The sequence below is a fragment of the Oncorhynchus mykiss genome, chromosome 6 (assembly GCF_057628025.1).
Source record: "Oncorhynchus mykiss isolate SJ-2025 chromosome 6, ASM5762802v1, whole genome shotgun sequence".
Taxonomy (NCBI): domain Eukaryota; kingdom Metazoa; phylum Chordata; class Actinopteri; order Salmoniformes; family Salmonidae; genus Oncorhynchus; species Oncorhynchus mykiss.
Genome location: NC_143027.1, coordinates 85,371,463 through 85,387,500, shown reverse-complemented (window position 1 = coordinate 85,387,500; position 16,038 = coordinate 85,371,463). Strand labels below are relative to the sequence as shown.

At 46.3% G+C, this 16,038-nt stretch overlaps 1 protein-coding gene across 8 annotated transcripts in view; it reads left to right on the top strand.

Annotated features, from left to right (window-relative positions):
- Positions 1–16,038, top strand: part of LOC110512935 (homeodomain-interacting protein kinase 3) — a 94,376-nt gene that overhangs the window by 65,918 nt on the left and 12,420 nt on the right. For 4 of the 8 annotated variants that reach the window (XM_090239200.1, XM_090239199.1, XM_090239197.1 and 1 more), the window contains exons 4-8: positions 2,055–2,174; positions 3,152–3,238; positions 5,829–6,013; positions 6,179–6,341; positions 15,064–15,187. In XM_090239200.1, the coding sequence (XP_090095326.1) occupies positions 2,055–2,174; positions 3,152–3,238; positions 5,829–6,013; positions 6,179–6,341; positions 15,064–15,187 (679 nt within the window). The remainder of the gene's footprint in view (positions 1–2,054; positions 2,175–3,151; positions 3,239–5,828; positions 6,014–6,178; positions 6,342–15,063; positions 15,188–16,038) is intronic. The other 4 variants (XM_090239204.1, XM_090239203.1, XM_090239202.1 and 1 more) reach the window with 1 other exon arrangement.

The window sequence follows — 16,038 nt, the reverse complement described above, 5'->3', positions numbered from 1 at the left end:
CAGAATTAACCCGCCATCCAGTAGGTAGACACAGACAGAATTATCCCACCACCCAGTAGGTAGACACAGACAGAATTATCCCACCATCCAGTAGGTAGACACAGACAGAATCATCCCACCATCCAGTAGGTAGACAGACAGAATCATCCCACCACCCAGTAGGTAGACACAGACAGAATTATCCCACCACCCAGTAGGTAGACACAGACAGAATTATCCCACCATCCAGTAGGTAGACACAGACAGAATTATCCCACCATCCAGTAGGTAGACACAGACAGAATTATCCCACCATCCAGTAGGTAGACACAGACAATCATCCCACCATCCAGTAGGCAATGTTTATCATAGAAGAATGTAGCCAGCTACATTTCCACCGTTTTTCTTGAAATTGAGCTTTGCATTTGAACTTTATACCGGAGAAAAACTACACTGGAGGAAATGACCTGCTGGTGATCCAATGACGAGCAAATACACTCCATCTGAGTGGAGAAGTGCAACTGAAGCAGGAAATGACTCCTTTTACATTCATGATTTGGAGCGAAACCTGACTGAAGCTGAGCAGAATTTACAGTAAGAAGCCTTTTTAGATTTGCGTTTACATAACGCAGCAAGATGTTTTATCTGCGTCTCTTCTTTCCCTTTCTGTGTGAAACGCAGAATCCTGAGTCAACACGACCCCATGCAGGCAGCGGCATACAGTCATACTCCCTCTCCAGCTAGGGCCCTGATCACGGACACACCCACATGTAACTGGTGTGAAATGGCTCCCTAGTTAGCGGGGTGCACGCTAGTAGCATTTCAATCGGTGATGTCACTCTCTCTGAGACCTTCAAGTAGTTTCCCTTGCTCTAAGGCTTTTGTGGAGCGATAGGTAATGATGCTTTGAGGGTGACTTGTCGATGAGGGTCCCTGGTTCGAGCCCAGGTAGGGGTGAGGAGAGGGACAGAAACTACTTTGTTACGCACACACATGTCAATCATTCCCAGAGCCCCACCCCCCTCATTCCCAGGGTGATGGTAGTGTGAACGACACTTGTGCATAACCTGAATGTATTACCACTAGGTAATGACTGTGTTCTCGGGATGTGTGAGGCTGGAGAAAGGGGTCAGCACCTGGGCTTGAAGGTGGGGGACTGTGGGTATAGGAGGAGTGGGTAGGACTGGGCAGTTTACAGTGGAACAAGGCACCGCAGGAATGGAGAAGAGAACTGTGCTGGGATGTTTAGACTGTATGATGTTATGGTAATATTATGGGAGAGAAATGGTCATATTGAACTGTTCTTTCCCCTTCTGTTAGTCATAGCATACGGGGAATGTTCTTTCCCCTTCCGTTACAGTCATAGCATACAGGGAATGTTCTTTCCCCTTCTGTTACAGTCATAGCATACAGGGACTGTTCTTTCCCCTTCTGTTACAGTCATAGCATACAGGGAATGTTCTTTCCCCTTCTGTTACAGTCATAGCATACAGGGAATGTTCTTTCCCCTTCTGTTACAGTCATAGCATACAGGGAATGTTCTTTCCCCTTCTGTTACAGTCATAGCATACAGGGAATGTTCTTTCCCCTTCTGTTACAGTCATAGCATACAGGGAATGTTCTTTTCCCTTCTGTTACAGTCATAGCATACAGGGAATGTTCTTTCCCCTTCTGTTACAGTCATAGCATACAGGGAATGTTCTTTCCCCTTCTGTTACAGTCATAGCATACAGGGAATGTTCTTTCCCCTTCTGTTACAGTCATAGCATACAGGGAATGTTCTTTCCCCTTCTGTTACAGTCATAGCATACAGGGAATGTTCTTTTCCCTTCTGTTACAGTCATAGCATACAGGGAATGTTCTTTCCCCTTCTGTTACAGTCATAGCATACAGGGAATGTTCTTTCCTAATGCATTTTTCCTTTCCCTATCTCTCTTGCTCGGTCTATCCACGTGTCTTTCTCTTCTATCTCTCTTGCTCGGTCTATCCACGTGTCTTTCTCTTCTATCTCCTCCTTTTCTCTCTTGCTCGGTCTATTCACATCTTTGTTTTTCCCTCGCTTCCTCTTTTCACAGATTCGCTACATTTCTCAGACGCAGGGTTTGCCTGGGGAGCATCTGTTGAATGTGGGGACGAAGACGGCACGGTTCTTCTGCAGGGAGTCTGACTCCCCCTACTCAGCATGGCGATTGAAAGTAAGAAGGACCCCTAAGCCCAAAAGACATCTCCAGCAGAACCCCCCTCCCCCCAGAACCCTCTCTCAACCATTCCATACACTGACCCCTCTTTCGCTCCTCTCCACCAAAACACACACACCTCCTAGCCCGGCACTGAAAACAAACCTTCATATTATCTCACCATCACCAAACATTCTCCCACCAGAGAAGAAAACCCCAACACAAGCATCCTCTTTTTCACCGCTTGAACCAACTCTGGAGATAAAGGCTGAAGGGATAAACCAAATCCTTATTGTTCTCCCTGTCTCTCTCTCTCTTTCTCCCTGTCTCTCTCTCTCTTTCTCCCCCTGTCTCACTCTCTTTCTCCCCCTGTGTCTCTCTCTTTCTCCCCCTGTCTCTCTCTCTCTTTCTCTCCCTGTCTCTCTCTCTCTCTCTTTCTCTCCCTCTCTCTCTCTCTCTCCCTGTCTCTCTCTCTCTCTCTCCCTGTCTCTCTCTCTCTCCCTGTCTCTCTCTCTCTCCCTGTCTCTCTCTCTCTCTTTCTCTCCCTGTCTCTCTCTCTCTCTTTCTCTCCCTGTCTCTCTCTCTCTCTCTTTCTCTCCCTGTCTCTCTCTCTCTCTTTCTCTCCCTGTCTCTCTCTCTCTCTCTTTCTCCCTGTCTCTCTCTCTCTCTTTCTCCCCCTGTCTCACTCTCTTTCTCCCCCTGTGTCTCTCTCTTTCTCCCCCTGTGTCTCACTCTCTTTCTCCCCCTGTCTCACTCTCTTTCTCCCCCTGTCTCACTCTCTTTCTCCCCCTGTCTCACTCTCTTTCTCCCCCTGTCTCTCACTCTCTTTCTCCCCCTGTCTCTCACTCTCTTTCTCCCCCTGTCTCTCTCTCTCTTTCTCCCCCTGTCTCTCTCTCTCTTTCTCCCCCTGTCTCTCTCTCTCTTTCTCCCCCTGTCTCTCTCTCTCTTTCTCCCCCTGTCTCTCTCTCTCTCTTTCTCTCCCTGTCTCTCTCCAGTCGACTGATGAGCATGAGACCGAGACGGGGATGAAATCGAAGGAAGCAAGGAAGTACATCTTCAACTGTTTGGATGACATGGCGCACGTAAGTCTTGTTCCACAGGATGTGGACACCTTCAGCTGGTCTAACTAGACCGTGTTGATGAGTCTCGACTCAGGAAGCTCATGGTTAGATGATGTAGGTCTGAGAGAGAGGAAGTTCACCTTCAGCTGGTCTAACTAGACCGTGTTGATGAGTCTCGACTCAGGAAGCTCATGGTTAGATGATGTAGGTCTGAGAGAGAGGAAGTTCACCTTCAGCTGGTCTAACTAGACCGTGTTGATGAGTCTCGACTCAGGAAGCTCATGGTTAGATGATGTAGGTCTGAGAGAGAGGAAGTTCACCTTCAGCTGGTCTAACTAGACCGTGTTGATGAGTCTCGACTCAGGAAGCTCATGGTTAGATGATGTAGGTCTGAGAGAGAGGAAGTTCACCTTCAGCTGGTCTAACTAGACCGTGTTGATGAGTCTCGACTCAGGAAGCTCATGGTTAGATGATGTAGGTCTGAGAGAGAGGAAGTTCACCTTCAGCTGGTCTAACTAGACCGTGTTGATGAGTCTCGACTCAGGAAGCTCATGGTTAGATGATGTAGGTCTGAGAGAGAGGAAGTTCACCTTCAGCTGGTCTAACTAGACGGTGTTGATGAGTCTCGACTCAGGAAGCCCATGGTTAGATGATGTAGGTCTGAGAGAGAGGAAGTTCACCTTCAGCTGGTCTAACTAGACCGTGTTGATGAGTCTCGACTCAGGAAGCTCATGGTTAGATGATGTAGGTCTGAGAGAGAGGAAGTTCACCTTCAGCTGGTCTAACTAGACCGTGTTGATGAGTCTCGACTCAGGAAGCTCATGGTTAGATGATGTAGGTCTGAGAGAGAGGAAGTTCACCTTCAGCTGGTCTAACTAGACCGTGTTGATGAGTCTCGACTCAGGAAGCTCATGGTTAGATGATGTAGGTCTGAGAGAGGAAGTTCACCTTCAGCTGGTCTAACTAGACCGTGTTGATGAGTCTCAACTCAGGAAGCTCATGGCTAGATGATGTAGGTCTGAGAGAGAGGAAGTTCACCTTCAGCTGGTCTAACTAGACCGTGTTGATGAGTCTCTACTCAGGAAGCCCATGGTCAGATGGTTAGATGACATGGGGCCGTAGGTCTGAGAGAGAGGAAGTTCACCTTCAGCTGTTTGACTGAAAAAGCTAGAACATGTACGTACATCTCATTGCTGGAAAAACCCCATTCTCACATCTCTAGTCATATGCTAAGTGACATGCTAAGGTTCAGCACCCAACACTTAGTTTGAAAGTCAAGCCTTGGTGAAACCACCGCTGGAAATTCCCTGACAATGAGATCATGGGTTGAACATTTCCCTGCTGATGTTTTTTTGAGTTGGGGGGTGATTATGTAGATATGTAGAGACGGGGGATGACGTAGAGACGGGGGATGACGTAGAGACGGGGGATGACGTAGAGACGGGGGATGACGTAGAGACGGGGGATGACGTAGAGACGGGGGATGACGTAGAGGCTGGGGGGGGGACAACGTAGATGTGTAGAGGCGGGGGGGGGGGCGACGTAGATGTGTAGAGACTCGGGGGGGGGGGGGGGGGGGGACACGACGTAGATGTGTAGAGACTGGGGGGACGACGTAGATGTGTAGAGACTGGGGGGACGACGTAGATGTGTAGAGACTGGGGGGGACGACGTAGATGTGTAGAGACTGGGGGGGGGGGACGTAGATGTGTAGAGGCTGGCGGGGGACGACGTAGATGTGTAGAGGCTGGGGGGGACGACGTAGATGTGTAGAGGCTTGGGGGGGGGGGGGGACGTAGATGTGTAGAGGCTGGTGGGGGACGACGTAGATGTGTAGAGGCTGGGGGGGACGTAGATGTGTAGAGACTGGGGGGGTGTAGATGTGTAGAGACTGGGGGGGGGACGTAGATGTGTAGAGACTGGGGGGGGGGGCGTAGATGTGTAGAGGCTGGTGGGGGACGACGTAGATGTGTAGAGGCTGGGGGGGACGTAGATGTGTAGAGACTGGGGGGGGTGTAGATGTGTAGAGACTGGGGGGGGGACGTAGATGTGTAGAGACTGGGGGGGGGGGGCGTAGATGTGTAGAGGCTGGTGGGGGACGACGTAGATGTGTAGAGGCTGGGGGGGACGACGTAGATGTGTAGAGGCTTGGGGGGGGGGACGTAGATGTGTAGAGGCTGGGGGGGGACGACGTAGATGTGTAGAGGCTGGGGGGGACGTAGATGTGTAGAGACTGGGGGGGGGACGTAGATGTGTAGAGACTGGGGGGGGACGTAGATGTGTAGAGACTGGGGGGGGGGCGTAGCTGTGTAGAGACGGGGGGATGTAGAATGCTGTAGATATGAAAAATGCCTCATCTTTCCACTTATCACAATGGTTGGTTTGATGTTTTCACATTTGATAAACTTCTGCAAAATGTCTGGTATTTTTAACTTAGGAAAGGATTATTCCAGCATTGTGACTGTTTATACTGTTTGTCCCTTAACCAAGTCTCCCTTGACTTGTAAACTGGTTTAAAACTTCCTGCGGCTCCAGATGGAATGGACACAAACACTGGGAAAGATAACAGATGACCAGTTCTCCTGAGCCCTGACCTGCCTCTCTCTCCCAGGTCAACTTGGTGATGAATCTGGAAGGTAGTGACCTGTTGGCAGAGAAGGTGGACCGAAGAGAGTTTGTAGGCCTGCTGAAGAGGATGTTGTGGATCGATGCGGAGAAGAGGATCGCCCCCGCGGAGGCGCTCAGCCACTCCTTTATGTCCATGCAACACCTGCTCGACTTCCCCCATAGCAACCAGTGAGTTTCCCCCACTGTCTTTCAGACGGGTCGACCTTTTCGTAGAGAAGAAACATGATGAAACATTTAGTTATTTGTAAAAGGAGGGCAAGCATAAAGAATAGCTGGGGTCTGCTGTACTGTGATGAAAATAACTCCAACCCCCTCCTTTCCTCTCCCCGTCAGTGTCAAATCATGTTTCCACATCATGGACGTTACCCGCTCTCGTCCCGGTCCTTACGACACGCTCAACCGGAACAAAGCCCCCTTCATCAGACCGGTGACCACCACCACCACCACAGTTAACCTGACCGGGCCCTTCAGCAAGATGGCCGCCATCCACAACCAAGTAAGTAGCTTCACCACATCAATACAGTAGCCGTCACATGGAGGGAAACATTTTCGTTTATATGAATATGACAATGTACCACTGCTAGAGCTGTTAGACTGTATATTAGATTTAAATGGAGACAGTTTTATCAGACAAGTCTTAATTTGAGAAACAGCTAGACCAAGGCGTGTTTTCCCCTGACCCAGACCTCCAGATGGTCGGAGTGGATGACATGGGGCTTTATCGCCCCCCTCGTCCTCACGTGGAACTGTAGCCGTTCACCTTCGCTGTCGTGGCAACGCCAGGACGTTACGTAGGCTATGTCATGGCAACAGCGCGGGTGTGTTGTGTTGCTGAGGAGAGAGATGGTTGAAGTTTGGAGCCATCTGATCCTATTAGACAGATGAGTTCAACTGGCCTCATACTGCCATGTTTTCACTTTGTTATTCTAAATACCAACCAGCTATTTCTGGAAATACAAGTCCATCTTTGTCAACACATTAGAAGTCCATTCTCATATCAACTGTTGGTACAATGTGAAGGTGATGGCGTCTGAACCTCATATACCACAAGCCCAATTGAATCAAGTTGATATATCGACACATCCTTAATTCTAGTGCATTTGTGTTCAGTATTTACCCCTGGGGGGGCAACAGAATGGGTGGTCTCTAGGAAAGCCTTGTGTGTGTAAAACACATCCGCTCTGATGTAGGTGAACTTTGATTGGTTCCAGTTACAGGAAGTATTTGGTGGGAAAATGCACCAGATCTCCCAGTATTCACCTCTCAGAATGCTTTGTGTTGACTGTCATGTGTATGGGGGGGGCCGGTCCCTGTTCTGGGTGGACTTTTTTATTGGACTTTCCAGACCTTTGATCATGTTGGATTCAGCCCTGGTCTAATTCCCTGGATTCAATATTGTAGGCCGGGCACAAGAGGTCAGAGCAGTGACCTCTGAACCACAGGCACAGGCTCCTGCGCTGTTCTTTGTTTATTCATAAAGTGTCGGAGTAGGACTGCTGATCTAGGATCAGTTTTGCCTTTTAAATGATTTCATAATAAGATTATATGGACAGATCCTAGATCTGTACTCTTACTCTATGCTTGGTGCATACGGCACTGCTGTTTGGCTCAGACTCCAGACAGGCAGGTCGCCATCTACTGGGGATGTGAGGCTAATGCGGATTATATGTTGGAATCTGTCAAGACTTACACTAGGAGGTTTTTAATTATGGAGAGTCAAAGTTTTGGTATTGTTTTCCTTATTTTGTTCTCTGAAACACTTTCTTTATGAAAATAGTTATTGAGGCCACAATTCCCCTTATGTTGTGCTGATGAAATCCCTGTTGATAGACCGTCTGTGTTGATCTAACCCATTAGTTTCTGTAGTAGATGTCAGGGGACTCATGTCTCTGTGTTGATCTAACCCATTAGTTTCTGTACTAGATGTCAGGGGGTTCATGTCTCTGTGTTGATCTAACCCATTAGTTTCTGTAGTAGATGTCAGGGGGTTCATGTCTCTGTGTTGATCTAACCCATTAGTTTCTGTAGTAGATGTCAGGGGGCTCATGTCTCTGTGTTGATCTAACCCATTAGTTTCTGTACTAGATGTCTCTGTGTTGATCTAACCCATTAGTTGCTGTACTAGATGTCTCTGTGTTGATCTAACCCATTAGTTTCTGTACTAGATGTCTCTGTGTTGATCTAACCCATTAGTTTCTGTAGTAGATGTCAGGGGGCTCATGTCTCTGTGCTGATCTAACCCATTAGTTTCTGTAGTAGATGTCAGGGGGCTCATGTCTCTGTTGATCTAACCCATTAGTTTCTGTAGTAGATGTCTCTGTGTTGATCTAACCCATTAGTTTCTGTAGTAGATGTCAGGGGGCTCATGTCTCTGTGTTGATCTAACCCATTAGTTTCTGTAGTAGATGTCAGGGGGTTCATGTCTCTGTGTTGATCTAACCCATTAGTTTCTGTAGTAGATGTCAGGGGGCTCATGTCTCTGTGTTGATCTAACCCATTAGTTTCTGTAGTAGATGTCTCTGTGTTGATCTAACCCATTAGTTTCTGTAGTAGATGTCAGGGGGCTCATGTCTCTGTGCTGATCTAACCCATTAGTTTCTGTAGTAGATGTCAGGGGGCTCATGTCTGTGTTGATCTAACCCATTAGTTTCTGTAGTAGATGTCAGGGGGTTCATGTCTCTGTTGATCTAACCCATTAGTTTCTGTAGTAGATGTCTCTGTGTTGATCTAACCCATTAGTTTCTGTAGTAGATGTCTCTGTGCTGATCTAACCCATTAGTTTCTGTAGTAGATGTCAGGAGTCTCATGTCTCTGTTGATCTAACCCATTAGTTTCTGTAGTAGATGTCTCTGTGTTGATCTAACCCATTAGTTTCTGTAGTAGATGTCAGGGGGCTCATGTCTCTGTGCTGATCTAACCCATTAGTTTCTGTAGTAGATGTCAGGGGGCTCATGTCTCTGTTGATCTAACCCATTAGTTTCTGTAGTAGATGTCTCTGTGTTGATCTAACCCATTAGTTTCTGTAGTAGATGTCAGGGGACTCATGTCTCTGTGTTGATCTAACCCATTAGTTTCTGTAGTAGATGTCAGGGGACTCATGTCTCTGTGTTGATCTAACCCATTAGTTTCTGTAGTAGATGTCTCTGTGTTGATCTAACCCATTAGTTTCTGTAGTAGATGTCAGGGGGCTCATGTCTCTGTGTTGATCTAACCCATTAGTTTCTGTAGTAGATGTCAGGGGGCTCATGTCTCTGTGTTGATCTAACCCATTAGTTTCTGTAGTAGATGTCTCTGTGTTGATCTAACCCATTAGTTTCTGTAGTAGATGTCTCTGTGTTGATCTAACCCATTAGTTTCTGTAGTAGATGTCAGGGGGCTCATGTCTCTGTGTTGATCTAACCCATTAGTTTCTGTAGTAGATGTCAGGAGGCTCATGTCTCTGTGTTGATCTAACCCATTAGTTTCTGTAGTAGATGTCTCTGTGTTGATCTAACCCATTAGTTTCTGTAGTAGATGTCTCTGTGTTGATCTAACCCATTAGTTTCTGTAGTAGATGTCAGGGGGTTCATGTCTCTGTGTTGATCTAACCCATTAGTTTCTGTAGTAGATGTCAGGGGGCTCATGTCTCTGTGTTGATCTAACCCATTAGTTTCTGTAGTAGATGTCTCTGTGTTGATCTAACCCATTAGTTTCTGTAGTAGATGTCAGGAGGCTCATGTCTCTGTGTTGATCTAACCCATTAGTTTCTGTACTAGATGTCAGGGGACTCATGTCTGTGTTGATCTAACCCATTAGTTTCTGTAGTAGATGTCTCTGTGTTGATCTAACCCATTAGTTTCTGTAGTAGATGTCTCTGTGTTGATCTAACCCATTAGTTTCTGTAGTAGATGTCAGGGGGCTCATGTCTGTGTTGATCTAACCCATTCGTTTCTGTAGTAGATGTCAGGGGGTTCATGTCTCTGTGTTGATCTAACCCATTAGTTTCTGTAGTAGATGTCAGGGGGTTCATGTCTCTGTGTTGATCTAACCCATTAGTTTCTGTAGTAGATGTCAGGGGGCTCATGTCTCTGTATTGATCTAACCCATTAGTTTCTGTAGTAGATGTCTCTGTATTGATCTAACCCATTAGTTTCTGTAGTAGATGTCAGGGGGCTCATGTCTCTGTTGATCTAACCCATTAGTTTCTGTACTAGATGTCAGGGGGCTCATGTCTCTGTTGATCTAACCCATTAGTTTCTGTACTAGATGTCAGGGGGCTCATGTCTCTGTGTTGATCTAACCCATTTGTTTCTGTAGTAGATGTCTCTGTGTTGATCTAACCCATTAGTTTCTGTACTAGATGTCTCTGTGTTGATCTAACCCATTAGTTTCTGTACTAGATGTCTCTGTGTTGATCTAACCCATTAGTTTCTGTAGTAGATGTCAGGGGGCTCATGTCTCTGTGCTGATCTAACCCATTAGTTTCTGTAGTAGATGTCAGGGGGCTCATGTCTCTGTTGATCTAACCCATTAGTTTCTGTAGTAGATGTCTCTGTGTTGATCTAACCCATTAGTTTCTGTAGTAGATGTCAGGGGGCTCATGTCTCTGTGTTGATCTAACCCATTAGTTTCTGTAGTAGATGTCAGGGGGTTCATGTCTCTGTGTTGATCTAACCCATTAGTTTCTGTAGTAGATGTCAGGGGGCTCATGTCTCTGTGTTGATCTAACCCATTAGTTTCTGTAGTAGATGTCTCTGTGTTGATCTAACCCATTAGTTTCTGTAGTAGATGTCAGGGGGCTCATGTCTCTGTGCTGATCTAACCCATTAGTTTCTGTAGTAGATGTCAGGGGGCTCATGTCTGTGTTGATCTAACCCATTAGTTTCTGTAGTAGATGTCAGGGGGTTCATGTCTCTGTTGATCTAACCCATTAGTTTCTGTAGTAGATGTCTCTGTGTTGATCTAACCCATTAGTTTCTGTAGTAGATGTCTCTGTGCTGATCTAACCCATTAGTTTCTGTAGTAGATGTCAGGAGTCTCATGTCTCTGTTGATCTAACCCATTAGTTTCTGTAGTAGATGTCTCTGTGTTGATCTAACCCATTAGTTTCTGTAGTAGATGTCAGGGGGCTCATGTCTCTGTGCTGATCTAACCCATTAGTTTCTGTAGTAGATGTCAGGGGGCTCATGTCTCTGTTGATCTAACCCATTAGTTTCTGTAGTAGATGTCTCTGTGTTGATCTAACCCATTAGTTTCTGTAGTAGATGTCAGGGGACTCATGTCTCTGTGTTGATCTAACCCATTAGTTTCTGTAGTAGATGTCAGGGGACTCATGTCTCTGTGTTGATCTAACCCATTAGTTTCTGTAGTAGATGTCTCTGTGTTGATCTAACCCATTAGTTTCTGTAGTAGATGTCAGGGGGCTCATGTCTCTGTGTTGATCTAACCCATTAGTTTCTGTAGTAGATGTCAGGGGGCTCATGTCTCTGTGTTGATCTAACCCATTAGTTTCTGTAGTAGATGTCTCTGTGTTGATCTAACCCATTAGTTTCTGTAGTAGATGTCTCTGTGTTGATCTAACCCATTAGTTTCTGTAGTATATGTCAGGGGGCTCATGTCTCTGTGTTGATCTAACCCATTAGTTTCTGTAGTAGATGTCAGGAGGCTCATGTCTCTGTGTTGATCTAACCCATTAGTTTCTGTAGTAGATGTCTCTGTGTTGATCTAACCCATTAGTTTCTGTAGTAGATGTCTCTGTGTTGATCTAACCCATTAGTTTCTGTAGTAGATGTCAGGGGGTTCATGTCTCTGTGTTGATCTAACCCATTAGTTTCTGTAGTAGATGTCAGGGGGCTCATGTCTCTGTGTTGATCTAACCCATTAGTTTCTGTAGTAGATGTCTCTGTGTTGATCTAACCCATTAGTTTCTGTAGTAGATGTCAGGAGGCTCATGTCTCTGTGTTGATCTAACCCATTAGTTTCTGTACTAGATGTCAGGGGACTCATGTCTGTGTTGATCTAACCCATTAGTTTCTGTAGTAGATGTCTCTGTGTTGATCTAACCCATTAGTTTCTGTAGTAGATGTCTCTGTGTTGATCTAACCCATTAGTTTCTGTAGTAGATGTCAGGGGGCTCATGTCTGTGTTGATCTAACCCATTCGTTTCTGTAGTAGATGTCAGGGGGTTCATGTCTCTGTGTTGATCTAACCCATTAGTTTCTGTAGTAGATGTCAGGGGGTTCATGTCTCTGTGTTGATCTAACCCATTAGTTTCTGTAGTAGATGTCAGGGGGCTCATGTCTCTGTATTGATCTAACCCATTAGTTTCTGTAGTAGATGTCTCTGTATTGATCTAACCCATTAGTTTCTGTAGTAGATGTCAGGGGGCTCATGTCTCTGTTGATCTAACCCATTAGTTTCTGTACTAGATGTCAGGGGGCTCATGTCTCTGTTGATCTAACCCATTAGTTTCTGTACTAGATGTCAGGGGGCTCATGTCTCTGTGTTGATCTAACCCATTTGTTTCTGTAGTAGATGTCTCTGTGTTGATCTAACCCATTAGTTTCTGTAGTAGATGTCAGGGGGTTCATTTCTCTGTGTTGATCTAACCCATTAGTTTCTGTAGTAGATGTCTCTGTGTTGATCTAACCCATTAGTTTCTGTAGTAGATGTCAGGGGGCTCATGTCTCTGTGTTGATCTAACCCATTAGTTTCTGTAGTAGATGTCAGGGGACTCATGTCTCTGTGTTGATCTAACCCATTAGTTTCTGTAGTAGATGTCTCTGTGTTGATCTAACCCATTAGTTTCTGTAGTAGATGTCTCTGTGTTGATCTAACCCATTAGTTTCTGTAGTAGATGTCAGGGGACTCATGTCTCTGTGCTGATCTAACCCATTAGTTTCTGTAGTAGATGTCAGGGGACTCATGTCTCTGTGCTGATCTAACCCATTAGTTTCTGTAGTAGATGTCAGGGGACTCATGTCTCTGTGCTGATCTAACCCATTAGTTTCTGTAGTAGATGTCAGGGGGCTCATGTCTCTGTGTTGATCTAACCCATTAGTTTCTGTAGTAGATGTCTCTGTGTTGATCTAACCCATTAGTTTCTGTAGTAGATGTCAGGAGGCTCATGTCTCTGTGTTGATCTAACCCATTAGTTTCTGTAGTAGATGTCTCTGTGTTGATCTAACCCATTAGTTTCTGTAGTAGATGTCAGGGGGCTCATGTCTCTGTGCTGATCTAACCCATTAGTTTCTGTAGTAGATGTCAGGGGGCTCATGTCTCTGTGTTGATCTAACCCATTAGTTTCTGTAGTAGATGTCAGGGGGCTCATGTCTCTGTGTTGATCTAACCCATTAGTTTCTGTAGTAGATGTCAGGGGGTTCATTTCTCTGTGTTGATCTAACCCATTAGTTTCTGTAGTAGATGTCAAGGGACTCATGTCTCTGTGTTGATCTAACCCATTAGTTTCTGTAGTAGATGTCTCTGTGTTGATCTAACCCATTAGTTTCTGTAGTAGATGTCAGGAGGCTCATGTCTCTGTGTTGATCTAACCCATTAGTTTCTGTAGTAGATGTCAGGGGGCTCATGTCTCTGTGCTGATCTAACCCATTAGTTTCTGTAGTAGATGTCAGGGGGCTCATGTCTCTGTGTTGATCTAACCCATTAGTTTCTGTAGTAGATGTCAGGGGGCTCATGTCTCTGTGTTGATCTAACCCATTAGTTTCTGTAGTAGATGTCAGGGGGTTCATTTCTCTGTGTTGATCTAACCCATTAGTTTCTGTAGTAGATGTCAGGGGGCTCATGTCTGTGTTGATCTAACCCATTAGTTTCTGTAGTAGATGTCTCTGTGTTGATCTAACCCATTAGTTTCTGTAGTAGATGTCAGGAGGCTCATGTCTCTGTGTTGATCTAACCCATTAGTTTCTGTACTAGATGTCTCTGTGTTGATCTAACCCATTAGTTTCTGTAGTAGATGTCAGGGGGCTCATGTCTCTGTGGTGATCTAACCCATTAGTTTCTGTAGTAGATGTCAGGGGACTCATGTCTGTGTTGATCTAACCCATTAGTTTCTGTAGTAGATGTCTCTGTGTTGATCTAACCCATTAGTTTCTGTAGTAGATGTCAGGGGGTTCATGTCTCTGTTGATCTAACCCATTAGTTTCTGTAGTAGATGTCAGGGGGTTCATGTCTCTGTGTTGATCTAACCCATTAGTTTCTGTAGTAGATGTCAGGGGACTCATGTCTCTGTTGATCTAACCCATTAGTTTCTGTAGTAGATGTCAGGGGGTTCATGTCTCTGTGTTGATCTAACCCATTAGTTTCTGTAGTAGATGTCAGGGGGCTCATGTCTCTGTGTTGATCTAACCCATTAGTTTCTGTAGTAGATGTCAGGGGGTTCATGTCTCTGTGTTGATCTAACCCATTAGTTTCTGTAGTAGATGTCAGGGGGTTCATGTCTCTGTGTTGATCTAACCCATTAGTTTCTGTAGTAGATGTCAGGGGGCTCATGTCTCTGTGTTGATCTAACCCATTAGTTTCTGTAGTAGATGTCTCTGTGTTGATCTAACCCATTAGTTTCTGTAGTAGATGTCAGGGGGCTCATGTCTCTGTGTTGATCTAACCCATTAGTTTCTGTAGTAGATGTCAGGGGGCTCATGTCTCTGTGTTGATCTAACCCATTAGTTTCTGTAGTAGATGTCTCTGTGTTGATCTAACCCATTAGTTTCTGTAGTAGATGTCAGGGGGCTCATGTCTCTGTGTTGATCTAACCCATTAGTTTCTGTAGTAGATGTCAGGGGGTTCATGTCTCTGTGTTGATCTAACCCATTAGTTTCTGTAGTAGATGTCAGGGGGCTCATGTCTCTGTGCTGATCTAACCCATTAGTTTCTGTAGTAGATGTCAGGGGGCTCATGTCTCTGTTGATCTAACCCATTAGTTTCTGTAGTAGATGTCTCTGTGTTGATCTAACCCATTAGTTTCTGTAGTAGATGTCAGGGGGCTCATGTCTCTGTGTTGATCTAACCCATTAGTTTCTGTAGTAGATGTCAGGGGGTTCATGTCTCTGTGTTGATCTAACCCATTAGTTTCTGTAGTAGATGTCAGGGGGTTCATGTCTCTGTGTTGATCTAACCCATTAGTTTCTGTAGTAGATGTCAGGGGGCTCATGTCTCTGTATTGATCTAACCCATTAGTTTCTGTAGTAGATGTCAGGGGGCTCATGTCTCTGTGTTGTCTTCAGACTTTAGCCCCCTCGGCCCCCTCAGTGATGCACCCTGGGATACCGCACCAAACAGGAAATGGCCAGTTTGGCTGCAGCGACTCATTTCAACAGGCACTCATCCTGTGCCCCCCAACGATGCAGGGTATGACTTCTTAATCTTCTCCTCTTTCTCCCCCCTTCTCTCGTTCTCCTCCCCCCTCCTCACGTCTCTCTTTCTCCTCCCCCCTCCTCTCTTCTCTCTTTCCCCCCCTCCTCTCTTCTCTCTTTCTCCTCCCCCTCCTCTCTTCTCTCTTTCTCCTCCCCCCTCCTCTCGTCTCTCTTTCTCCTCCCCCCTCCTCTCGTCTCTCTTTCTCCTCCCCCCTCCTCACGTCTCTCTTTCTCCTCCCCCCTCCTCTCTTCTCTCTTTCTCCTCCCCCCTCCTCTCTTCTCTCTTTCTCCTCCCCCTCCTCTCTTCTCTCGTTCTCCTCCCCCCTCCTCACGTCTCTCTTTCTCCTCCCCCTCCTCTCTTCTCTCTTTCTCCTCCCCCCTCCTCACGTCTCTCTTTCTCCTCCCCCCTCCTCTCTTCTCTCTTTCTCCCCCCCTCTCTTCTCTCTTTCCCCCCCTCCTCTCTTCTCTCTTTCTCCTCCCCCCTCCTCTCTTCTCTTCCCCCCCCCTCTCTTCTCTCTTTCCCCCCCTCCTCTCTTCTCTCTTTCTCCTCCCCTCTTCTCTCTTCCCCCCCTCTCTTTCCCCCCCTTCTCTCTTTCTCCCCCCTTCTCTCTTTCTCCTCCCCCTCCTCTCTTCTCCCCCCACTCCTCTCTTCTCTCTTTCTCCTCCCCCCTCCCCTCTTCTCTCTTCCCCCCTTCTCTCTTTCCCCCCCTTCTCTCTTTCTCCCCCTTCTCTCTTTCTCCTCCCCCCTCCCCCTCTTCTCCCCCCACTTCTCTCTTTCTCCTCCCCCCTCCTCTCTTCTCTCTTTCTCCTCCCCCCTCCTCTCTTCTCTCTTTCTCCTCCCCCCTC